Here is a 27,955-nt window from a genome sequence, read left to right on the forward strand (position 1 = left end):
AAACAGCAATTTTCAATGAAACTATTAATAAAAATCAACCTAGTACAGCATAAATTAAAGTAATTACTTTTAGTAATTACTAGTAGTAGAAAAAGAAATGGATTGCAAATTTTTTGAAAGTTAACAGATCAGCTTTGATACAAACAAACAATGGGAGAATTAGATAATCTTAAAACTATTGCACAATCTATAGCAGTATTTCACTTTCAGGAGTTCTTATAAATTACTAACACTTGCAACTCTCTGTATCAGAAAACTAGACTCCCTTGATTTTCATTTTAAATAAAAATACACTTCTGCTCGACAGGATTCAGAAAATTCCCAACAGCAGTATTTAGAGGACAGCTGCTGAAGTGCCTACAGTAGGCAGTATGTAAGTATGCAGAAAATTATGTGAGACATTGGCCCCCCACTGTTGATCGTAGTTGTCAATACCTTGAAGTATTTCTTTAAAAAATTGAGAAAAAGAAATATCTATTATCCTTCTCTCAGACTATATCTTACTAATAAAAAACACTTGAATATTAATCATATATTATAGAATACATATAATCGAATATATAGAGAAAAATGTCTACCGTAGAAAATAAGCCATCCTACTCTACCATTCCCAATAATCAAAAGAAAAACTATCTATTTTTGTTACAATTATTCTTATGAGCTCTAATCTTGAATTTCCTGGTTTTGTAAGAAGAATTGTTTTTCAGTCTCTAACGAACCTGTGTGAGGTTACATTTTAAGGCCTAATACAGCGATGTACTAATGGGCTATTAGTATTGCTATTCTTCAAACTTCTATTTTGACCTTACCAAATACTGTTTCTGGTGAGTAATCTAACACATATAAAAGTGTCTTTGTTTTGGCTCAGGTAGAGTTACTTTTCTTCATAGAGGCTCATATAATGCTGTTGTGGTTTTTTTTTTTTTTTTTTTTTTTTTTTTGATGAAAACAGTGGTGATAACACACCCATGATTTAACTGTTGCAGAGCAGCACTCGCACAGAGCCAAGGACTTTTCAGCTCCTCGTGCTGCCCTGCCAGCGAGGAGGCTGGGTGTGCTCTGGAGGTGCACAAGAAGCTGGGGGAGACACAGCCAGAACAGCTGATTCAGACTGACCAAAGGGATAGTCCATATCATGTGGTGTCATGCTCAGCAATAAAAGCTGTGTCAAAGAAGGAGGAAGGGAGGGATGTTCATAGTGATGACATTTGTCTTCCCAAGAAACTATGTGTGATGAGCCCTGCTTTCCTGGGAGTGGCTGAGCACCTGCCTGTGGATAGGAAGCAGCGAATTAATTCCTTGCTTTGCTTTGCTTGCGTGCGTGGATTTGCTTTCCCTAGTAAGCTGTCTGTATCTCACTCCAAGAGTTCTCATACTTCTACCTTTCCACCCAGGGAAAGTGGGTGTGCGGCTGTGTGGTACTTTGCTGCCTGATGGGGTTAAACCACAACAAAGAGTCAAGTACATCTAAGCAGCATGTTGATTCAAGTGCTAAGAACTCATCTGTTAAGACTCCCTAGACTTTAGGGAGTCTTATGTGTTTCCACATTAGTTTAGGCAGAAGAGGATTTTTTTTTTCCTCCTTCATGGGTTCTCAGAAGTATTTGTTATGTTCAGAGTTTGATCCATGAATAAGCATGCATTCAGGTCCTATATAAGGGCTGGTGAAAAGTATTTATACCAACTTGAGATACTCAGCAGGAAAGACAGTAGATAAAAGTGTTAAACAACACTAGGGAAAAAAATCTCACTGAAAACATATCTAGGAACTAAATTTAAATAAGTTACATGTTCTGTGTTTGAATGAGTTAAGTTGGCTCAAGCATTTCACAGTTTATTCTTCTTCTCCTTGACAAGACAGCTACTTTTCCCAAGAAGAAAAACATTTTCTCACAAAAATGGTTTTTCATCATTTCTTCCCAGACTTTATGTCTTTGGTGTAAGCTTCTTACTTCATCCCTTAACAGTCCCATTTTGCTAAAACTCCACAGCAAGTAATAAACTATAAAATGGATGCATGCGTCTTATTTGTAAAACAAATAATACCAACTTATTATTCTCCTGAATAATTTCTTTTAATGTTAATTACTCAACTAAAATATTGTTACTGACCCTTATTCAGTTTCCTAGAAGAATTAAGCTTAGCATTTGATTTTATTTCTCCAATTATTATATATGCAAATATATATATATACACACATAAAGTATATTTAAAATATTGCCGATGGCAAAAAGAAATCTACAGTACAAAAATGCAATTTTGTGCAGAAAACGGCCTGATGCATTCAGGGGAATGACAGCAGGGAATTCACTGGCCTCCAGAAAGCCCCTTCCAAAATTCATTGCTAGAAAACGTAGTTGGACTGCTTGTCATACTTGGCTTAGCCTGTTTGACCAGAAAGGGTTCAGGGTATCTCTCTATATTTTCATTCCTTCTTTGTTGTGCCCCACCTAGAATATCACTTATGCTTAATAGCATCTCTGTTGAGTAGGAAAAAAATAGAGCCTTCCCTCACAGCACAGAAATATATTTAGATAGATTCACACAGGTAGATTGCTGGATAGGTAGGTAGGTAGGTAGATTTTACGTTGTTCCTTGCCTTTGTCTTTGTTTTGCCTTCAGCATTCACTTTGGGTCATATAGTCAAGGACACTCAGCAGAAAATTTGGTTTCAGACATGCCAACCCTGTACCTTTAAAAAATAATATCAATAACACCTTTCTTCCAGGGTGCACCCTACTTATCTGGACAACCAAAATGTGTTGCTGGTTTTACTGGAGGCTGTTGATGCCTGATATTTAATTTTTAATATCCCAAGTTACTGTCTTTATTCTACCTACTGCCACAAACATCATTAAAGAAAAGATCATAGTGAAGTATATAAACGTGCATGAAAGTAGCATGCTTAGCATTAGGAATTTTTTTCCTATAAGAAACTACAATGATTCTCACATTACCAAGGGTATTAACTATGGTTAAAAGTGAGGTGACAAGAGAATGGTAAAACATAAAATGTACATTCATTTTTCCATGTACTTTAACAGGACTCCATTTTTAGCTTAAGTTTAAATATAGTTCAAATACATTTGTAATTGCAAAGAAAATAAGTAATCTTACTGTGAAAGAAATGGAAAATCTTGAACAGGTACCAAGCAAACTTAATTAACATTACTTCCAGGTAAGTCAAATTTTGAAACCTAACTACCGTCTCTAGGTGTATGCTGCAACTCCATATAGCAACTCAGAAGTATGATTGTGAACACATCATGATTAGGAGACAAATGAGGCAACGCACTCATTACCTGAGAGATAGTTTTAGGCCTGTTCTAATCTGGCAAATTGAAGGTCCAGAGGACTTAAAAAAAAAAAAAAAAAAAAAAGTCCTTAAAGAGCAATCCTGAAGTCAACTGAACTGAATCCTGAGCAAGCTGTAGCTGACGTTGCTTGAACCAGCAGGGTTGGACTATATAATCTTAAGTCTCTTCCAACCTAAGTGACTCTGTAATTAAAACTGGAATTATCAGTTGGAAATATTTCAAATAGAATTACAAATGATTTAAGACAGGAAAAATCATTCCTTTTTTTGCCAAGAATGAAAAAGTCATTTGTGGAAGTGGGCTACTTCAAATGAATTTGCAGATTGCTTCAACACAATTGTCTACTTTTCATCTGTACACCTGAGAGCTTCCTCAAAATAAGTTAGATATTCAGAGAAAGGCATTAAAATTATAGGAGCATTCAACCTTCAAGTAACATAACTATGTTGCAATTTACTGTCATAGCAGTTTGATAATTGTCCTTACAGTTGCAAACAAAAAAAAACCAACCTCCTTCTTTTGAAAAACAGCTTAAAAAAATCTTAAAGTAATGACAGACATTGTGCATTACATACTTGAAATAAAGACCGTAACAGCCAAACCTACTCTGAGCAAGAATGGCTGAAGATTTCAGTACTGATGATGACCTTTTCTTTTCATGCTAAGTTGCTTTCCATATATCTTTGGGAATGCTGCATTGATAGCACTTTCTCCCTTCATCTTTCAGAAAGAAAGAAGACAGTAAGTATTTTAATCTGGGAGATTTCATCAATTTTAATTTGTTTTAAGTGTAGCAACAGAACATTTTAATTGGAAAACCTTATTATCACAACTCATTTCTGTATTTTAATAATATTTCACAACTGAGTACACTTAAGCAAAAAAGACGAATCTATCAGATGGTCATTACTTGTCCTTGAGGTTTTTGTCTCCTTATTCTCCACAGTCATTATTCTACATAAAAGTGACAGCATAAAATTCAAATAAATAAATCTTCTGCAACAGCTATTTCTGATCAAAGGTCACTTGTTCTTTTACATCTTCTAGGCTACTTGCCAACAGATGCCAATCAGCGAAACTACCGCCAACCATTCCCTAGGGACAACAAGAGACTGTGGGAGCAGAGTCATTCTAAACAGCTACTAAAACTCAGTGACTGAACTATGTAAGAATATCTATTACTGTCCTCTTGGCTTTAGATTTTGCTGTGTCTCCTTTACTATCATTAGTCATTTCTTGGTATGTATTGCACACTATAAAACATTGACCCTTTGATACTGCAGACAGGCTTTCCACATAGTGTGGTTATTATTCATCATCTCCCAGAACTCTGTAAAGTATCAGTATGGATCCTAGCAACAATAAAAGGTCATATAACTATCTTTAAAATGTCAGCCATCTAGTTCATAAATGCTCACAGAACAGTGCGTTCACAGAGTCTCCAAAAAAAAGTAGTGTGTCACAAAGTATCTGTACTGGTGATGGAGTCATTCTATATTGCCCAGATCTCTAGTGGCACAGAATTGTGTTGGTCTGTTCCTTTATAACACAGCCCCCGCCTGCCCTTTAGTAACCAGTATGTATCACTGCTGTTCATCCAACACACCAAACAGTGTCCTTATCTTAGAAAAATAGAATAGAGACCAGTAGAGCTGAACCACCCCTGTGGCCAAACATCTGTTGAGGCTCACTAACAAAACTAGTTTTCCTTCCAACAAGATTATTCCTCAGGGTTTTGAAATGAAAGCTGTATGCTGAAAATTACACCGTGTCAATGCAACAATGAAATGTTCCGTAGCTAAAGAGAAGTACTGAAAGTAAGCACTCCTTTAAAGAAAATACACACTTCCCATTTACAGTGGCATAAACACAAGAACAGGTTCAGAACCATACACTGTCTGAAACCTATAGTAACATTTTGCATATTCAGAAAATTAAATAAGTTAATCTTTAACTCCTACTTTCTCCCTTGACTTGTAAAAAGAAAGGCATGCCTTTTTTCTGAACAACAATCAGTCTCTTTGTTTGTTTGTTTTTGGTTTTGGTTTCCTTTATAATAAAAGGAGAAAAGGCAAGGATTGTACCAAAACTGGAGTCAACAGCTTTGTCATATTTAACTGTGGCATGGTAACGTGGATACTTTTGCTGTCTGTGTAAGATGCTCAAGTTTTCCCCTCAACTTTCTGCCCCTTCTCTCTCAAAAAGAAAAATGTTTCACAGAGTTTCCCCCCTTCAGTCCCCTGGTTACAACCACAAGTAAGGCAGTAAGGCTGCATATTGCTAAGCCAATTCAAAATGAGTATTTTGAAACAATCCTCATACAAAAAAAAAAAAAAAAAGTTCACTTCTTCACCAGGTCAAGCAATAAGATTGCCCTCCTCAATCCCCCAAATCCAGTAAGAAAGCTACATAGATCTTTGTTTAGGAATTAAATTTGGTGTCCTTTTACTTCTTGACACCAAATAGAGAAAAGGGGTTTTCATAGCACTAATAGTAATTTTAATCCCTCAAATTTAGAGAAAAAAAACTCATTCACACAAGTTAATCTTACATGTGAGATAGACGTGGATAGGCTCCAAATATTTCAGGTTCTATGAAACCACCCAACAGACCACAAACCTCATCAATTAATAATGGAAAACTAACATTCTGTAACAGAGTGAAAACAACAGCTAGAGGCCATTAATATCAATCGACACAAACTCCTATGGCTCACAAGAAGCACAGCCTTTAATTGTTGTAAATTATTTGCTTTAAGCTCTATGTACTTGGAGAACTGTAGATACAAGTATTCTGTCTATAAATTGTGTAAGAAAAAAAAAAAGATATATATCTATTCATTTAAGTTTTGAACCATCTGATTACTATTCAGTGCGTGTCAGATCCAATATGACATTCATCAACTAATTACCTTTTGACAAGAATCCAAAAGAAAATACTTAGGCAATCAAAACACAGACAGAATGAAAAAGAGAATGGCACCACTTTAGGAAATCACCAAGAAGAGCAGGATGACAATTATATAGTAATATGCAGTTGGGACACCAAGCCTCACTGACAGTGGTTAAAAAAAAAAAAAAGTTAAAAATACAAATACTTAAATACTGTATACCAGACTCCTGATCAGGCTCAGTACTTGATTGTGTAAAATTTCTCAGTGTTTTTGCCAGATAACCTGGATTATAGATTTATTATTATTATTAATATTATTTTCTATTTTATTGCAGAATAGAGATAATTCAGTTGCTAGGTCCAGCTAAAGGAAATGTTTTAGAAAAACAAAAACTGTCTTCTCTGTGCAGAGATAACTTTGATACATCTGATATTATGCTCTAAAATGTACTGATTCTTGTGGAAGAAATCAGTCATAAAAATTCAGAGGGCCATAATTTAGAAAAATGTCCACTTACAGTTCTCAAAGAGTACAAAATTAGCAGAATAACTACTAGATATTTTTAACGTATATTATGTATATGATATATATATGTCAGAATTTCACCAGTTTTAGAACCCCCAAAGAATCTTGAATTACATTTACCTAGTGAATATTAGTATCTGGCTCCTACAAAACACACAACGATTCAGAAACACCAAGAAGGTTTGCAATGTCAAAGCTCATCTTCCTTTTGTAATCTTGATCTCCCACACAAGTACAACTAGAACCACCTGTATTCATTCACAGTAGTTAAGGCACAGAAATACTAGACATTAAAAACAGAAGTAATCTTCAATCTTCTCCTGCATAACATAATACATGTACAGACCTTAATTTCATAACAATGATATGAAGGACCCCATACATATCCTGATAACCAATCGTTGGACAGATTGTCCTCCCAGTTAAATTACTTCTATTATAGAATAAATTTGACCTAGAAGAGAAAATATCCTTTTGCAGTACTAAAACTGAACACAGAATATAGCTCCTTCATTAACTCCATGCCTAAAAATCTGTAGAAGAACAGAGGACCACAGAAAATAATATGAACTCTAACCTTTTTTGATACAAGATGACATCAAATTACTATTAGGCAATGTAAGTGCCTAAAATACCACTACACTGACAGTATCTAATTATAATTCTTGATGTCATAACATTTTTTGCAGACTTTTTCCCCCATTCCTCCCATCCCTTTTAACAGTTTTTTTTTGTTTAACAACTAAAAAAAAACCCTTTGTCTATTCATCACTCTTGAAAAAAAAGCAAAGCCAACAGATGGCATTGCAGTGCTCAAGTATTTTTTTAATATCCACATTATAGGGAAAAAGCTGTATGGATCAGTAAGAGAGTCTCTTTCTTAACCTACTTCCTGTTTCATTAATATAATTCCTAAGCAAAAACCTCTCTTCATCACAAGCAAGCTATCAAATACCACTCGGCCTGAAAAGAACAGACATTAAGAAACATAAGTTACTGAAGATATAAAACCCTGTGGATAAAAAAATCTACTACTTAATTCAGTCTAATACAGGATAATTTAAAGAAAAATTACAGAAAGGAAAGCATTTAGAAATGCGTTACCAAGAAGTTCATATAATACTATCAAGGGCTACTGTGAGCAACAAATATTCAGTGAACTACATAAAAAGTGCAAATCTTTTTGTTGTTAGGCTTATCGTAAGTTTATATAAAGTTCAGCATCATGCTGAAAAAACAGGCATTTTTTTTCTACATTTTTTAAATTAAAGCCAATCCCTGTAAAACCGCATGATGAACAAATCAAAATATGTAGGCTTTAAGTATTTATTCTACCTTTCCATCAACAGGACACGGTGAGCAAACAGAGAACTTGTTTCATGAAACAAGATTCTTTGAGATATTTCAAAAAGCCCAGTAATGCAAGAGTCAGTTTCCCCTTCAGCAGATCACATTTGACATCCAATATGTTCAAAATGAAAGTTCATCTTTGCAGCTACTTTTGAAAGCTCAGAAGCCTCTAGAGAGGCTTCCTTCATGGAGACTTCACTGAATACCGAAAATAGCTAGTTAACAAACATTATATCCACTCTGAAGTCAGTTTTTGGAACGGCAAATCTTAAGGCAAAGGCTCTTTTCACTTTTGATTGAGAAGGCGTTAAAACTTGTAGGAGTTGTGCATTCAAATAAGATTGACAGGAAAAAATTAGGTGTGCTTAAGCCTAATTTATTTGCATACCTGGATATAGGAATATGTTTCCTTTTTTTTTTTTTTTGATTCATTTTTCTATATTAATGAAATTATTACTGGAACTGTTCACACAGCCATTTTTATTAGTTGCTCAAAATTATTAGTTATTAGGTTAAAATTAGATTAGGTTAGATTAGTTATCAAAGTTATTAGGTACTCAAAACATGAAATAAACCCATTTTATATTAAAGAGTCATTTGAAACTGTTCATTACATGACAGAAATAATTTTAAAAATTAAAAACAAAAAAAACGGATGGATGTTCTTTCAGATAGAAATGGAATCAAACATAAAAGATAAAGTGTTACACAGGTATGTCACACAGCTGTGAGAAAGCTAATTTAAATTGTCTTCCTGCTAATAAAATAAGTATTTGATTAATAATTTTCCCTATACACCCTGTATTATCATATTTAACTGATTAATACCACACAGTTGTACAAGTTTGTAACCGTTCTCCTGTTTATGAAGAATTCAAGGACTGCCTTTAAGTAATGTCATTTAAGTGCTTAGCATAATGACAACTCTCCTATTCAAACATTTAATCCAATGCAGCACAACCTAAGTTTTCTCTTACACTGAATTTTAAACCTGCTTTTCAATCAACAGAAGCACAGACAAGAATATCATATTGATCCTAATTAATTACATGTAAAACTAACTATGTGGTATAACAAATCCTGAAAGACAATAGATGGTCACAATTGTTATTCATTTCAAAAAGTAAAAGCAGAATTTGAACCGGCAAATATTTCCACATTTTTGACATCCTCACCAACTTTCTGAAGGTAGGTTTTCACATTCTTGACAGTTCAGAGAAATGGCTGGAAATTCATTTCTACCAGATGGGGTAACTCCTACTTTAATTAATCACTATCTTTTTAGCACAGCTGATAAAATCCTTACAGAAGCAGACAGCTGAAGTACTCTAGCAGGAAAATCCAACTGATAGTGCAGAAAATACTATTTTCAAGGACAGAATTCTTTTTAATATAAATGTAATTGATATATATATATATGTATATTAAACGTACTAGGTTTGTGTTTCCAGATTTGGTATTTGAAAATATGCACAACAAAAATGAACTGGAAGGAACAAGCCACAGCTAGGACAACGATTCAGCATACTAATGCAAAAACGTCTTCATTCTTAAAACATTCTTTTTCCTTTTGTTGATAACAGAGAAGGTAGTAAAAAAAAAAAAAAAAAAGAAAAACTTCTCTAAAAGTTGATACTACTACTCCATATTTATATCACCTCATAAGTATGAAAATATGCCACCATCTTCACTTTGCTATTCATTTAATGCTGATTTTTCAGGGACAAAGTGAACTCACAGGTAGAACTGAGGCCTCATATAGCACCACTAATTTATTTTTTATTTTTTTTAGCTGTTTATTTACAATGGTCGTAAGTCAGAATACCTAAATTTTATATATTTAATTTAAAATTATAACATTTGAGAAGATTTCACTCAGATAAGTAAGATTTCATATTGTGAACAGAGAGATTTATTATTAACTGAGATGGAAAAATAAGAGCCAAAGGAGAGGGTGGTGGCAGCCATTAAGTGCAAGTATTCAGTTATTATGAAATAATTTATTATTCCAAAAAGGCATGCAAAAGATTTTATTTTAAAGCCGTTACTTTTCCAATTTAAAGTATTTACATCATGCTTCAATTTAGCGTTACTCTTAATTCATTACAATTCCAAAACTGAGCCACACTGAATTCCAAATAAGAGGTTCAGTTGTTTCCTTGTTTTCATACAAAAAAAAAAAAAAAACACCTTCCTATATTAAAGCATTAGTTTTCTATTTTGCTCTTATATTCAATTTTTATGTAAGAAATAGAAGTATAATGGCATTTAACTTTTAAATAAAATCACACTTCATCCATCTATAACAAGAAGAGATTCCAAGAGACAAACTAATGAACTTACAGTAAGCAGCTGAACTTCTGATCCATGAGGCAGAATGCAATACATACAACTAAACAGATATAAACCACATCCTTGCTCTCTGCATCCTCTGATTAACATGCCCATGTAAAACTGAAGTTTGATTTTCCGATTTGATTTTATTCCCTATTTAGAGCTGATTACTTGCATTAGCTTTAGGAAACCATTTTTGTTTTCACACTACAGATAAATTAATGTTATCTCAGCAAAACTTCTATGAAAGCAAATAAGGTTATCTTTGCAAGAAAGAACAGGATTGAAAAATAGTACTTCCAAATAGCCAGAGAAAAAAATAAATTAAATTAAAATTAAATAAAATAATCAAACCCTGCAGCATCATGCATGTATTACCTTCCACCTACTTCTATAGTATTTCTTCATGTCTAAAGTCACTAAACAACATGACCAAAGGCAGAAGGGTCTAAAAGTCAGATTTTTCCTTTGCGCGCACACTATGAAAAAACAGTCTTCCTGGCAATACAGTTGAATGAAACTATGTCCGTTATTAGCAGATCTCACGCAAAAACATCAAGAACCATGTCATAGTAAGATAAGATCCAAAGATTTCCATTATTGCCTTTTTTTTTTTTTTTTTTTTTTTTTTACAACATCAGAATGAGAGCATATTCAGAACCTCTGAAAAAGCATTGTGTCTTCTTTTCTTTGGCTGGACATCAATTACATTACTTTTCCAAACAGAAATTAAAATGAATATTTACCACTTTTCCTTTACTTGGTTAATCTCAGAAAGAGAATACAGACAAAACTGATGACATAGAATGCAAAAACAACCTGGGTTTGTATTATTATACCATTCAAATAGAAAGCTGGCTAGTTTTTTTGGCTCCTTAAAAATGGATGTCATTGTAAAAAGTACTTTAAGAGGATTGAAAATATTTATACTAAATTAGTTAGTAAAATTAAGAGGCCTCAACATAAAGCTCACAAGTACTGAACTGTAATCAAATGGAAAAACCTCATGCAAACAAATTCAAGTGATATCTATGGTATCAGTCTAGGCAGACATCATATTGCAAACACATCAACCATCACCAAGTCCTTGGCTCTTCACATACTAAGTAATAGCCAGTTTTCTTCACATACTAAGTAATAGCCAGTCTTCTTGAGCTTAAATATATTTTAATCTCAAGTTTTGGTTGAGGAATAATTTACGATTAGAGTGGTACTCCTTATTTTCCTTCCTTCAGTCTACATTTCTAGTCACTAAACTATTGAAGAGAGAACCTGTTTCATAATTTTGTTACAAGTATAATCCATTCAAAATACAAGATATTATTTAAACCATTGCCCAAAATATAGAAAGATCTGTGCCCTCCCTAAGCATCACTTAAGAGGAATTACTAGTATTACAATTACTAGTATTACTAGCAGACAACTCTGGAAACAGATTAAAGGGGGGAAAAAAATGAAATCAGGACGGACCAGAGTTCTAAAACAGTACAACAAAAGACACCTAAAGCACTCCAATGCCAAAAGGAAAATAACTAGTAACAACAAACCTAATTAATTAATTCTCTCAACATCAGATCAATACATTCCTTAAGGATTTAGTTTTCTTTAGTCCCATAGAGCAAAATAGGAATTTGCAGAAATGTTATCCTATACATTTTTCATTATTCGATTAAAAGTGAAAAACGGGAAAAAATAGAATTTCAGGATGACAAAGAATGAACTGAAAAACACACAATTGTCTTAGTAATGAAGTTCCCTTTATTTATATATGAAGATAAGTAATCTACAATAACATTATGAAAGATGATGGGCAAACATACCACCTCTGCTAGGTTTCTGAAAAAAACACCTATGTTTGCTGCATCAACTATCAATCATTTGCTCTTCAACCACATATCAGGTAGTCCTTTTAAAAATCTATTTTCCTGCTCACTTTCCATGGTTATTAAAACCATGAAAAAAATATGTGATATATTTTTTGTATTACAAAAATCAGTAGCCTAAATGAAAACTGCATGAACTGCATAACCAAGAGATTCTTCACCATAAAATATATAGTCAAACAGATAAATCCATTAGCTTATGTTAAAGACCCTGGCTGCAACAAGGTCTTTTAAGTAAGCTAAAAGTCTTTTAATTCCTGGGGATAAAATGGGGAAAAAGACATTCTCCTTTAACAGATGAACATTTATATTGTTTTTGCATTACATATCTGAAGTATTTAACATTTTCCTTTTTCCATCAAGTTCACACCACACAATATAGTCTAAAAATATGTAGAAGCTACCAACTTTTTTTGACGCAGAATTTGAAATCCTTTTAACTATATTTCAAACCATCATAACAACATCTTAGTGTATATTTGTAAATTTTAAGGATTTTTTTTTTCCCAAAACATATATCATAACCACAGAGATAAAGATTTACTTACCTGATCCTCTTTTGGTCACAACCTTCAAGCTCTGAGTTAGAGTAGCATACAAGAGAATCAAATTTGGAATGGGAGCTTTCATCTTCTGTCTTTCCACAGCTGCTCCCTAGAGTTCAAAAAAGAAAAATACTGGTTTTATACTCATACTGAAAAAACATTGCAGCAACTAATTATACAAAATACTGTCACTGTAGAAATTTTGTTGTTTTTTTTTTTTGTGAGCAGCTTAACCCACCAACATGATATATCACTGCTAAAAAATAAAAACAAATAAAATAAAATAAATTGAAATCACCTTAAAGCAAACACATGCATGCACTATATTTAAACCAAGAGCCTGAGTTCTAATTTTGGTTGCACATTGAAAATTCATTGGGTCCCTGTTAAATCCTCCTAATAGATCTCCTGGATCATTACTGATCAATTTATCCTATGAAAAAGTGTGATCTTTTCACTAAACCTGAAAAATCAAATTATTTCTTTTAATCATTTTTCCCTAACATAATAAATAAATAAATAATACTCTTTTTTTTTTTCCCCACATTTATTTATTCCAGAGACTGAGGACAAGATTCACAATGAAACAAGCAATTAATTAAAAACAAATCTGGTCATCTTCTTAGGAATAGTGAAACGGGAACATTAACAGCCCACCAGAGGAACCAGCAGAGACTCCTGTAAGTTCCTTTTATATGAGCTGAAATTTCATGAGCAAGATCAAACAAACATATTCACTGCAGCAAATGTGAAGTGAATGTTATTAGGATGGGAGAGGGATGGATCACAGGTTGTATAGCTCAGCCTTCACCTCTAAGACAGGAACAAAGGCTTCCATTTCTATTACTCATGTTCTCGGGGGATGAAGCAGTATAAGCAGCAGGTGAAAATGGGGAGTACACATTTTTTTAATTCCCCATATAACTCAGAGGGTGTAAGAGTTAATCTAGTCATGATGGTGTTCCAGCTTTGTTTTTCAATGGTTGATAGGACTAACAACCCACATTTCAATGTATTAAAGGATGGAATAGGGGCCAAAGCTTCCACTGACTAGTCAACCTAGATGGCATAGTCTGTATTATCTGTACTCAGGACAGTATTTTATGCAAAGAGAGTCATGTAATGAAAGAAGGGGCTGTGATCAATGGTTCATTAATATTATAAACAAAGACCAAATGAAACCAATGTGGTCTTGATATTGACCTCTGCTGATCACAGCACTGTACAACAACTGGTAACATTTTCAAAATAAACCACATGGTACAAGCTTTGATTTCAAAAGAGACTGTAAATTTTTTGCACTTTCACTGGCAGTCAGATTACTCTGTACCCAAGATATTTCTGAAAGCAGTATCTTAAAATATTTTTACTTCAGAAGAGAACAGGTTAGAAATAAAAAATAGTGAGGGTGTAGAAGAGCGCTTTATGGGAAGAACCACTTAAACAATGATTCTTGAAGAATCCTTCTTCAAGCTTTACATTTCAAGGTATTTGAGAACTAAGTGCAAGCTTACTACATTCGTGATTATGGCTTTATTAAAGATGAAGGAGTAAGAGAATACAGTTTGAAAACAGCAGTTTGATATCTAATTTTGATACTAATATTTGTATAGAGATACATGCAGGCAGTAACACATTTGCTCTTTCACTGGCTGTTAGCAAACTCTAGGACTCCTGCACTAATTTAAAGCTCTCTCAATGAACCCTGCCAACTCCCATCCTAAAACCCTTTTCTGCTGATGGAAAAAGCTATTCCTGTCTGTTGTCAGCAGGCTTGGTCTCATGTAAATCAACCGAAGGTCAAAAAACCCAACCCCCTGCCGGTGACACCAGGCTCAGAGCCAATTATTAATCCGCTGGTTCATCATGTCCAGTCCCTCATTATTTCCTGTAACTGGAGGGATAGAGGAGAACACGACTTGTGCTCCTGAACCCTTGACCAGTCTCCCCAAGGCTCTGAAGTCCTTCTTCATAGTCCTTAGAGGAGCTCTTCCTATTTCATCACTGCCTACCTGAAACAGCAAAAGACGATAATAATCCGAGGGCCATACTAGCGAAGGAAGTTTCCTCCTTACATCTTTAACCCAGGCCCCCAGGAGGCAGCAGACCTCCCTGTGTAGCAGGTCTGGTCTGCATATTGGGCCTTTGGCTCCCTTCAGCAGCAAGTCACCAATGACAATGACCCATCTTTTATTCTTTACTGAGGAGGTTTTAATGCAGCAGGTAGTCTGATTAGACTTTGGTGACACCTCCAAGTAGGGAGAACCATCACCCTTGCCATTGTCCAGTTGTCCTTGCAGATCGGTGTACCTGTCCTGCAGGGGCAGCTGGAGAGGTAGGGGAATCACCAGGCAGGTGGACCTGCTACACTTGTAACGCCAAGCAGGGACCTTTTGCCATTGCACCCTGCCCCCCAATTCATCACCATTGTTGTTAGGGGGAGAGGAGAGGGGGTTCACTGTAGCAGGAACTCTGTCTGCCTGCTGGTCCCCTCCTCTTACCTGCTCGCAAGGCAGTAGGGCATGATGTGTTTCTCTTGGAGCCTCTGCTGGCTGCCTAAGCCTCAAGGCTGGTAGGGACTGGCTGCACCAATCTATCTCCCCCTCACTCTCCGTAATGCTCCTCAGCCTCTCCACCTCTTCCTTTAGGTCAGCCACAAGGCTGAGTAAATCATTCACCTGGCCACATCTGACACAGGTGTTGTCTCTGTCACCCTGTACTGCAAGGGCCAGGCTCTGGCACTCGTTGCAACCAGAGACCTGCGCACTCACATGTTTGTGTGGGGCCTCTGTCTGGGTCTCCACACTTTTCTTGACAACAGCCTCCTGCCAGGGTGCAACCATGGCAAAACAGCAGGCTCGCTAGTACTCTCTACAGTAGCTTCCTTGCTAAAATCGTAAGTTGTAAGAGGCAGAGTTCCCAGAGGAGAGAGAAGTGGGAAAGGGAGGAAAGCATCCACTAACTGCCAAGACAGTCCTGTTTACAGCGCTCCCTAGGGACTGCTTTTATACAGTCAGGGTCTTGCTGTCTCGGCGAGTGGCTGTGAAATGGCGGCGACGCCGGATTTAAATGGCCCGCCGCTGCTGCTGCTGGCTCCGTCCGCGCCTTGTCAGCTCCCTCGTGAGGGCTGCCGGGTCCTAGCGGCTCCCTCGGTTGTCTGTAACAGCCTCGATGCCGGAATATGGGCCTCTCTCGCCTCATATGGGCTCTCCTCAGAGTTTACCAACATTTACCTTCTGTTTCCACACCCCTTCCTGCAGCAGAAGCTTTGTTTGGTTTTGTTTTGTTTGTTTCTTTTTTTTTTTTTTTCTTTTCTTTTCTTCCTGGTCTTGTATTATAAAAAAATTAAAAACTCAAAGAAAAGACAGTGAGTTAAAGATCACTGTAGAGGAGTCGGTGCTTTATCCCTTTGTACATTGTGAGGTTGGAGAATCTGGCTCACATCATTCTCGTGACTGATTCAAAGCAGATGTCCCAGGTGAATGCCTCAGCAATTGAGCAGTCTAGAAATTGTCACCTATTGAAATCGGTTGCAAAGACAAAATAAGCAGGTTAGAAGGAAATCAAAAAGAAACATCCCAAGATGATCTTAAAACAAACCCACAGAAAATTCCTTCTCTAGTGTAATGAGTATGTCTGAGGCCTAGATGCTGAAATACATTGTTAGTTTTTTAACTGAAAAAATAGAAGGCATAATTCTGAGAAGCATAATTCTTAACACTAACTTTAGTGTGATATCTCATGAACTGGAAACAGCCTTCCTTCAGCAGTTGTTTTGTTGTTGCTGTCGTTTTGGGCTGTTTTTTTTTGTTGTTGTTGTTTTTTGTTTTGTTTTTGTTTTACTAAAAACAAGTACTTTTTTAATATAGGTAGTAATTTAAAAAAATATATTATTTCATGATTAAATGGAAATAGCATGTCTGCTGTTTCTTTAAGCAACAAGCAGATATACAGGTGACGTATGCATCAAAAAAGGCCTTTTTAATTTTTATTTTTTTTCTGGTTTTCAGTTACCTCTTCCAGATAGCTAAGACAGTGTATGGCAGATACAAAATTCATTGCTGTGTCTCAAGTTGTATCGATGCCAGCATATTTTACAAATTCTTTAGCTATGAGGGTACTTGACTCTTCGGATGAATAGTAAAATAACAAAATATTTTAGAATCAGGGATTTTTGGTTGCCTTCTCTTTATATGATAGCAAGAACTGAAATATAGTAGTGGGTTGTTTATTTGCATGAATCACAATATCAAAAGCATGTTGAATGCTTCTAGATCAATATATTTCATACAAATTTTAACTAGGTATGAAAATAATTTTCAAAAGGTCTTTTCGATAGAGGATGTCATTGCTTGACACAAAAATGACATAGGAAGCCTCTGGCAGCTGCACTGTTGAGTATCTTAGTTTCCACTTGAGGCAGAAATAGAAATACAGCTGTATCTCAACATTAACGTTCACTGGGGAAATGCCAAGCAAGATTTTTTTCTTACTTGTTATAAATACTCACTGTAAGGGAAATGCATACACTTACACACACGCTCCCCAAAACAGCTCAGCAGAAATAAAATTAACCACAGTAAAGCAATTCCTGATAAGGCAGGCAAATTGAAAAGAAAATTCTCTTTTCCTAATTTTACTTATGTTCATTTTGGGTCTTTCCCAAAAGCTGAATTACACTTAATTGAAGTAGGAAACTTTCTGTTGGCTCAGTCCCTAGCAATAACTTCAAGGGTTTGTATCTCAATGTTAGTCTATAAATGCTAGCTAGTGTCCATGAGGTAATTAGCTGAAAACCATTTTTTCTTCCTGTGCTGCCTTTCTAACTGTGAAGGATATTCTTACTTCATTATCTTCCAAAAAATCCCCTCCAAAAGGGGAAAAAAAAAAAAAAAAAAAAAGCAGGACCTTGCCCCTGCAAAATACTTCACAACTCTTATATAGTAATGTGGTTTTCTGAACGGCTTATCAATTTATCCAATATTGTCATAGTGTTTCCCACTTCTCTGTCAATCTATACTTCTCTTGAAATGTACTTTCATTATAAGCATAAGGAAAAAAGGACTCTTTCTTTAGATAATCTTTCTTTAGGAAACTGTCCTGCACCTTGAACTATGGGGTTAGTGTGTCATGAAAGTGCTAAGTTTAATAAGATTAGTTTGCTTTAAAGACGGCAAGCAGGCAGGCAGGAAGGAAAACAAAACTAATTCTTCATTTAAGTGTATATTTTCATATGGCGGAAAAGTCTTTAAACATAAGTGAAAACCTCACAGTTTTCAGTTTCCGCTCTTGGAAAGCAACGACTGAGTGAAGTGATGAAAGTTTCTTTCTTTGGTGCTGGTATTGTGGAATAAGGCACAAACTTGTCCCTGATAAATTATGAAAAGAAACAAAATTGCAAAGAAACATCACACCTAAAAACATCAGAAAAAAAACATAAAACCTCAATGCCTATTCAGCAACAGTCTCTTTTTAAGTGACAGTTCCTTTCAAATCCCTGAACAGCATGTCATTAGATCTCACAAAGTATGAAGCACATGCATGTACAAAATATAGTATAGTACCTTTGGTACATGCAGAATACAACTTAGTTTGAAAGTAATTGCTTTAGATTTGTAAATTGGAAACAAAAGGTAAAATTAGAATCAGTGTGATTTCACAAGCAAGTATCAATTCATAGTCATGATTTTCTACAAGTGTCATGTAACAGGAGAGCCCTAACAACATTTAAAATGTTAGTTAGAGGAACATACACCTGCTTCAAAAGCAAAAGGCCATAAAAATACTTTCCAAAGTCTAAGAAAACAAAGAGTCATCAATCAGATTTTCAGGCACTCATGAGAAACTAGTCGTAAGCCCCAGAAAGATATAAAGAAATAATTTCTTCCTTTTTATGGCCTTAAATATGTCAAGATAGATGAAGAGGAAAGATTCAAGAAAACTGACTTGAAATACTGTCCTTCTGAAAGGGGGAAAAAAAAAAAAAAAAAAGCCCTTCTTCCAAATCCTTCTGCATGTGTAACCAGTCTTCCATCTATTATGGCATGTTCCTTTCCTGTGAGATATCTAAACTTAACTATCTGCTTTTCTGTTAATTCCTTGACCACTCTGTAGCTTTGCTTTGGGGGATTGAGTAGTCATTTCTTGTTCATGTACCAATCTGAAATTCCATCTCTGCAAAGACTGACAAAAGAAAGTTTTAATATTCCAAATATCATTTTATTGGGTAATTCTAATTGGATGTATTTTCAGGCAACTAAAAATATTTACAATGAAGGTAAAATAACAACCTTGCTCGGCTAAGTATATTCACTGTATGTATTTGTGGAATTCAAACTCTTTTTCTACATAAGGCAAATTTTCAACTCCTAGCTATCTGCAACAAACCAACAGTAGAAAAAGCTGAAATACTGTAGGTCCCTATATGGTTAGTTTTCTGATATTTTCTAATTAGCAAAGAGTAACAGTTACATATGAATATAAGTTGTTTAAGAAATAAATTTGCAAGATGTAACTTAGAGTAAGTGAAGAACTTTCAGTATAATTTTGAGTTTAACTCAGGCTAAAACTACTTTTTTTTTTTTCTTAAAACATTTAGTCTTCCTGATTTTTATTTTTTTTTTTTGAATAAACGCTTGATAAAATAACTGTGATGTTCCTCAGACTTTATGACAGAAGACTCTAGTTACTTTGACTAGCAATGAGCATTTTGGGAATGATTTAATTCCAAGAATTCTCTAAATAATATTTCCCATATGATTCACTAATGACAGAGACATTTTCCCTTGAATTGAAGAGGGACAGAAGGATCTGGAGGATGAAGCTCCACTGTATATTCTGATGGAACATTTGCTTGCTTGATAATAAAATCCCTCACAATCACTAAGACTATTGGTTTACATAACACTAACATTAATGATTGTGTTTTATGTTATACACAGTAGGCTACATATTCTCCTTTTTTTCACAGTTGATCCTTGTAATATAATCTTACTAATACAGTGCAATCTTAGACCTTAGAGTGCAACCTGTTTCTAATTTAATGCTTATTCAACTCTGCCATATTAGAAGTTAGGTCCCTAATTTACATTACATTTCATAGGATATGAGCTTGCTTTATATTTTCAGGGTTGTGAAGAGGGAGAAGCAGGTGTTCCATTTATTCCTTCTCTTTTGTGGGCTAACTGCCAAATCCTGTATGCTTGTCCAAACCAAATTTCGATAACCTGATATCAGACCCTGAGAGTGCTTCTGGGGCTGCCCAGGCTCCACTGGATCCTCCTCCACCCCTGCCTGAAGCCTGGCTCTTGTCCTGGCCCTCTGCTTACCATCCCAGGGGCTGTAGACAGACCCCATAACCAGCCCCCACATCCAGATGCCATGGGTGAGGGCATGGGCTATGCTGTGACTGCCCATGGGGCCTGGCTTCCCATGGCGGGGGGCAGTCAGCCCTTACTGCAGCCTGGCACCTGCTGTGCAAGAGGGTCTGAAGTCCCAGAATAACTGTATTCACCAGTGGCTGCTTGCTTCCAGTGGGAGAACAGTCCTTGCATTTTAATGCTACAAACAACCTGGGAAGAAAGTCACCACTTCCCCCTAGAAATGTGAGTATTGTAATTAGGTTTGTGTTAACAATAATAAAAATAATAAAAAATAAAATAAAATAAAAATAAAAATAAAAATAAAAATAAAAATAAAAATAAAAATAAAAATAAAAATAAAATAAAAATAAAAATAAAAATAAAAATAAAATAAAATTAAAAACTTTAGAAGTTCACAATATTACAAATTTCCTTATCTATGATAAAATTATTTTTGGATGTCAGCCTGTGATATGCTACCTGCATTTAGGTAGCAAAAATCAGTTTCCGTGTGGAAGGCATTTCCATAGGCAAGATGGTAGTAGCTTTCCGTAGGCAACCTACTACTTCATTAAGACAAAAGGATCCATATGTTGAATTTACCATTAAAAAACAACAGAAAGCACCTTAAGAGAGAGAGATGGATTTGATGGGTGGATCATTCAGTGGATAAGGAATTGGCTTGAAAGTCATACCCAGAAAGCGGTGGTCAATGGCTCTAAGTCCAGGTGGAAGCCCATGACGAGTGATGTCCCTCAGGGGTCTGTCCTGGGACCAGTGCTGTTTCATATCTTTATCAACAATATAGACAGTGGGATCGAGTGCAGTCTCAGGAAGTTTGCAGATGACACCAAGCTGAGTGGTGCAGTTGATACAACAGAAGGAAGGGATGCCATCCAAAGGGACCTGGAAAGCTTGAGAAGTGAGCCTACGTGAACCTAATGAGGTTCAACAAGTCCAAGTGCAAGGTACTGCTCCCTGGTTGGGGCAATCTCAGACATGAGTACAGACTGGGAGAAGAACTCATTGAGAGCAGCCCCGCAGAGAAGGACTTGGGGTTCTGGTGGACAAAAAGCTCGACATGAGCCAGCAGAGTGTGCTTGCAGCCCAGAAGACCATCTGCATCCTGGGCTGCATCAACAGAAGAGTGGCCAGCAGGTGGAGGAAGGTGATTGTTCCCCTCTGCTCTGCCCTTGTGAGTCCCCACTTGGAGTGCTGCATCCAGGTCTGGAGTCCCCAGCAAAAGCAGAATGTGGGTCTGTTAGAATGGGTCCAGAGGAAGGCCACAAAGATGATCATGGGGTGGGGTGACCTCGTTGCGGCTTTTCATTACTTAAAGGGAGCTTATAAAAAAGATGGAGAGCGACTCTTTGCTCAGTCGGATACTTACAAGAAAAGGGGAAATGGTTTTTAAACTAAAAGAGAGGAGATTTAGATTAGAAGTTTGGAGGAAATTCTTCGCTCAGAGGGTGGTGAGGCACTGGAACAGGTAGCCCAGAGAGGTTGTGGATGCCTCGTCTCTGGAGGTGTTCAAGACCAGGTCGGATGAGGTCCTGAGCAATGTGATCTAGTGTGTGGCATCCCTGCCTATGGCAGGGAGGTTGGAGTTAGATAACCTTCAAGGTCCCTTCCAACCCAAGCCATTCTATGATTCTATGATTCCATGAAAAAGGCCATCAGCTTTACCAATCACATACAGATCTCACGTACAACAACTGAAAACAGAACAATTCCTACAGGTATTATCATTAAATTGTTTTGTAAAGGACTGATATCTATAATTAAAATATATACCTTTTCAGTTTATTAAAGATGTAGGGTGAAAACTTCAAAAATAGATCTAACTAAAATTTGTTATGTCTACATGGCAATTCTTTATGACACGTGGGACCACCTAACATGACGTGGGGAGTTCTCATTTTTATTTTATTTAATATTTTTTTTCTGCAACAGTTGTGAAGAAATGGAGCAGTTCTTTCTGCTCTGATCTGCACCTTTATTATTGTGAACAAGCCTGTGTACAAGACTGACAGTCACATCATAATTTCATAATTCCTAACCTTTATTATTGAAGGAGCAGAAGGGTGAAAGAAAATGTTGAAAATAATGCTAAAGCTTTCTCCATTAAATCTGGAAAGTGTTTATCTTCACTGAACAAGATAACTTTGAAACTGCCCAGGCCCATCATTCAGTTTGGAATGACATTCTTTTATTTCAACTTCATTTTCCTTGTTGCTCTTGTTGCTTTTTTTGGCTAAGTTTTGAAAAGCATGTACTAACATATCTAATTTCTTAGCAAAACTCTGCTCAGTCTTCACTTCATTGCCCTTGCACCAACCAGCTACCTAATATTCCTAATGCTAAAGAAAACTTCATTGCTTGTGTAGAAAGACAGTAGGAGACCTATGGCTTTATAAAACTGTGCTGAGATCCAAGGTCAGAAAAGGGGTGTTACTGCCCTACCCAGTTACAACTTTTACGTGCTGCTGAACAGTGCTGCTTTTTAATAGCTGCAATTTTTGATTTGACGCTAAGTCTTGAGACAGAGTTTCCTGTACCAATGTAGCACAATCAATGTTTAGCCGTGAAATATATGATATACAAACTTTAAAATGCAATATCCTGATGGTAAAAATGGCTATTCCAAAGCCTTCTAAAATCAATTTCAGATTATAACAAAGGAAAATATAAATCATGCAAAGATTTACACATATCTAGGCCACAGGCTGAGTATTAATTACACTGTAATTGCAGTACATTCCATATACTTCTAGCAGTTTTCATAACTGGGGCTATTATTACAGTGTCCTTCAAAATCTTTCTTTCAGAATAATGATTAAAAAAAAAAACTCTCAAAAATAACTTTCCTCTGGAAATTAGGAGCACTGTCTACCACCATGACATGCCTCTACCCCTTCAGAGCTGGGATTTCAAATACTCATAGATCAGTAAGAGACTGAGAAGCAGACTGTGGTGGATCAGACTTGGGATTCCAAACCAGTAATTCAAACCCTTTTGACTTAAAATGGATGATATGTATAACAGAAATAACACAGAAGAAGAGACTGGAATCTTTTCCTGAAGAAGTACTGTAACTACGAGACCACAATTTGTCTCTTTTTGCTTCTTTTTCCAGGCTCCTGAATTTATATGCACAAGGCTTTGTTTTCCCCAGAAATGATAGAGATTGCTGTCATCAAAATAATTGGATGAGAGATTAGGGAAATGTGGGTTCAAATTCTTCAGATCAAGAAGACTTACAAAATAATACTCCCATTAACTGAGCATGTGCTGTAACTCTAACACATATACATATTGTGTACTTTCAAAGGAGTAGTTTGCACTGAGTAAAATGTTATCACATAAAATAAATGCAGCAAATGTTTATGGGTGGCTTATTCAAAACTATTCAGTTAATTTCCACCCTGTTGTACAGGGCAGAATGATTCTCGTCATATTGACTATACATAAAAATAGAGCATTCCATAAAACTTTATCAGCTCATATTGTGAAAGCCCTCAGGAAGTTTTAAAAGCTCAGCAGAAATGCATCTATTTTCAACAGAATTCAAAACTGAGCATAAATGCATTTGTCCATGAATTCATGCTACTAGCTGACTACTATATGATTATACATACAATATAATATATTATAATATACAATATAAATAATAATGTATACAAAATCTGTATCAGAATACCACTGCTGAGGTTTTGGTTCTTCAAAAAATAAATGTCTAAAATAGAAGATTTGGGGTACATTCTAAAAATAAATGCATCAGTAGTTGATGTTTATGTTATTTCCACAGGATTTTGAATTCGAATATGTACTCCACCCATGCATATTAAGACAGAATGTGACCTCTCATTGTCTAATAGCAGCCATCCCAGCCTCAGACAATGAACTGCGAAGGCTCTGTTTTCTGGGTAGCTGCAGAAGCAACAGAAGATCCACAAGTGATAGTCATCTTTCTATTTCTGTCTCCTGATTGTTCATAGCTATTGTGCTTACATACTATCAGGAATAGAAGTGGATGCATATGCAAGTTAAAATTATTTCACAGGCAGTGATTTTTATACTGCACAAGTCTTGCTTAACCTTTAATTGGTTATAACACTGGGGTATTGATAAGGGCTATTACAGGTACTAGAAAAATATGTATATAAAAAAGAAAACCTTTAAGGCCATCATGCTTGAAATGCCCCACAATAACTTCCAACCTTAGCCATGCTGGAGAGAAAGTAGGAAGAATGGAAAAAATCAGGGTGCATTAGATCCATTTTAAGCAAAAGGTGTAAGTATAACACCCTTGTACCTTGCTGAATTAAATGCTGTAACTTGATACTTATATCTAGCCATTGCCTATAGTTCATTGGGCCATATGTCATACTCACAGTTTTACAAACTTTACAATGCAATGCATAGTATTTGCAATCATTACATAGAAAAAGACATAGAGTGCATTCTTTACTGGCCTTTGTACATTTAGGAAAGAAACTGTTTCTGTTTCCTGTGCATAGATTGTTAGTAATTGTGTGCAAATAAACTGTCAATTCAGGAAAGCATAATAAGAGAATCCTAAAGTAAGCAAAGGTTTAAGCAAGTACAGAATATTAGCACATCTCTAACATAACAAGTATTAGATACTCACCAAGAAGCTTTTAGCTCTATTATATATAATCACTTAGATACTGTTGAGGTTTTGGCTATCAGTCTGTATCAGTCAGCTAGCTCAAACTTCAGTTTTTAAAACAAATGTTTAATAAAATGTGTTTCAGTCCCATGTGAATCAGGTCATCTGCTTTCAGAGCAAGGAAAATGATAAGAGTTTAGCATCCATTAGTTTCTTCATCTTTAGCATTTTTCGTTTTCTTCATCTGCTGTCAGATCATCATGAAACTTTATAGAATACATGGAATCTTTTCAGCACATACAATATTTCAAAATATTTGATATACTCTACAATATTTAAAACACATAAATCTACCATAATGATAATTTTGTCTTTGATGTATATATATTTGGTCAGGAAAGGTAATTCTCTTAGTTTTACACTGTTTACAAGTTTTAGGCTTTCTTGAATACATTCTCAATGAATATAATGTCAAAAAACTTTGCTGAAACATACGTTAACATGAACAGAAGACAACTCCCAAAGAAATGGAGATGTCTACCCTTGTAACAAAACCTTTGATGTAAAGTTATTTGTAAGCATGTATTAGTTCTAAATATTTCCAGTATTAGCTAAGCCAAATACACACCTTTCAATGCTACTAATTTTAAGGCTTATCAGTACTAATTGTTTTGTCCTGAAAGTCCAGGGGCAGATGAGGAAAGTATGCCTCCTACTTACTGAGAGATGGTGGCTTATGCTGGGCACTGCAACTCTGATGCTCACACAACTGCAAGAACTTAATTGAATTCACAGTGATTTTTTTTCCCAAGGTTCTCAATTGTTTACGTAATGTGGCTCATACGACTAATAAAAAGGCTATCTCGTGCACAAAAAATTATTGCCATTTTGCAGAAAGGACAGCTTATTGCTTCTTTTTTTCAAGAGAGCCTCATCAAAGCAGACCTAATACAGGAAAATGCAATGGTTTCAGTAAGGAACCAAGCATCCCAGCTTTTGTTCAGACTGAAATTACTGTTTTCTCCTTCTCAGTTGTATGGGGTGACACAAGGTCTAGAAGAATATGTAATACAGTAAATGGGTAAGAAACATCAAAACAATCTTAAAAGCATCAAGTAAATTTGTGTGAAACAGTATCTTCTGTTTTGACTGAACATGCTTACCACACATGTGAGGGCAGCAGCTCCCTGAGGCCAAGACTATGGGGGTCCCCTTGCAGGGCTCAGGGCAGGGCCTGGCAGGCAGCCATCCCACCATGCCAGACAGGGCATCTGGGGGCAACTGCAGCAGTTCCAGCCCCCGGCACCTCCCTAGACAAAGGGCTGGGCTGAGGTCAGAGGCCAGGACATGTGGGCCCACATGTGCACCCAGCTCGGAAAAAGACATGGATGAGCGGGCTGTGCAGGGCTCAGGCAGTGAGTGGCAGCAGTAGCTCAGGCCAGGCCCTGCAATAGGGCCACACCTGGAAGTGGCTCCCACAAACCAGGGTTTGGCCCTGGCCACAGACACCCCTCAGCATGTCTGGGAAGCTGACCGCCCAGCCACAGTGGCGGTGCCTGGGGCTGGCATTCAGTACTGGTGAACAGGTGGATGCTCTATGGGCCAGTGCACAGCAATATGAATACAAATCAGCTGGTAGATTTCTGCATAAATCTGGACAAACGTCACTATGCAAACCTGCTTGTAGTGTAGATATACCGGAGTAAAATCTTTTATTTAAGGCTTTTTAGAACAACACCAACATGCTATGAAAGTTCACAATCCAGTTCACTATTCTACAAGAGTTAATATTTTCAAAACACATGAAAACATTAGATAATGGATACTTCTAGATAAATATCCACTATAAACTGTAGATGTGTGTGCCCATTGAGAAATATCTATTTCCAAAGTTCAGTTTGATTTAATGGATTGATATGGTTCTTATTTCTCAGGTGATTTTTACTTTGTCCTCAGTCATGCTCCATAAGATGAGATAGGAGTTGTACCAACAGCCTTTTCAAGACAGTGTAAGTATATCCTTATACTGAAGAGTGAAAGCGCTGCTCAGGAGCTAGAAGAATAAAAGTGTTGACTACATTCCATAGAAGACATATTTTCTCCCAGATCTGTCCGCAGACATGTTCCAAAGGACAGCATTCCCCCAAGGAAGAATTTAAAATTTCTCTTTTGAAGACAAGGAGATCCGCTCCCTGCCCCCCAAAAATATAGAACCTTCAAAGGCTGAGAGAAAGGACTCTAACAATGTAGGGATGAATACAGCAGAATCAGAGGAGGTGCAGATGTAGGCTGGAGGCACAGCTGTGGGGCCTGCACAGTTAAGCAGGAGTCCTAAAAAGATGTATTGCTCCGTCACCCTCTGCTTCTGATTCCCTTTTGTGCTAGTTAAGAAGTTCTAAACACTTGAAAATATGTCTTCACTGCCATATTGGTGCATACACAACAAATCTCCATCAGATGCAAAAGAGGTAAATGTGGTGGTGTGGTAAGTAATGAAGAAGCTTTGCAGAAAGGTCTAAAGAGAGGGTGGAAGGCAGGAAAGCCAGGTAACAACATCACACTTCAAATGAAGTGGCTTACATGTGATAGAAGGCATGGCAGAAGCCAATGCACGGCACTCACATTCATGAGGTCTGAAGCATAGGGACTTAATATGATGAAACTGTACAGCAGAATAACACATGTCCACCAAAAGAAATTTCACTTAGCTTGTCGCAGGTAGATTGAAAGATTGATTTGTTAGAGTAAAACAAGTCAGAACTAACATCAAGATTATAGCATACATATGTTCCTATGCTTACTGTATTAGACATTTGTCTCTCGAACATGTTGAGGAGGCCCAAAGCTTCTGCTGAATTTTTTTCTTAAATTTTCCTCACTTGATTCTACACCTGAAAAATACCTTCTTCGTAGTTCTACTCCCATTTTTGCCTCCTCCACACTTTGTGCCAACATTTACCATGCATTTCACTGAGCTGTGCAAGAGTGCCATTCACTTTTGCTGTGAACAAGAAATCTTCAAGGAAATGTCAGAAAATGCAGGAGGGAAAGATGAGATGGAACTAGATAAGTATAAATACAGGCGTCAGCACTTAGGTCTGCCTAGACTTGTC

General features: G+C 36.3%; 1 protein-coding gene across 5 annotated transcripts in view; it reads right to left on the minus strand.

Moving 5' to 3' along the window:
- Nucleotides 1-27,955, minus strand: part of IL1RAPL1 (interleukin 1 receptor accessory protein like 1) — a 764,863-nt gene that overhangs the window by 665,171 nt on the left and 71,737 nt on the right. For 2 of the 5 annotated variants that reach the window (XM_013192689.3, XM_066980474.1), the window contains exon 2: nt 12,852-12,957. In XM_013192689.3, coding sequence (XP_013048143.3) covers nt 12,852-12,933 — 82 coding nt within the window. In that variant the 5' untranslated portion in view covers nt 12,934-12,957. The other 3 variants (XM_066980465.1, XM_066980460.1, XM_048081230.2) reach the window with 3 other exon arrangements.

This window comes from Anser cygnoides, chromosome 1 (assembly GCF_040182565.1).
Source record: "Anser cygnoides isolate HZ-2024a breed goose chromosome 1, Taihu_goose_T2T_genome, whole genome shotgun sequence".
NCBI lineage: Eukaryota > Metazoa > Chordata > Aves > Anseriformes > Anatidae > Anser > Anser cygnoides.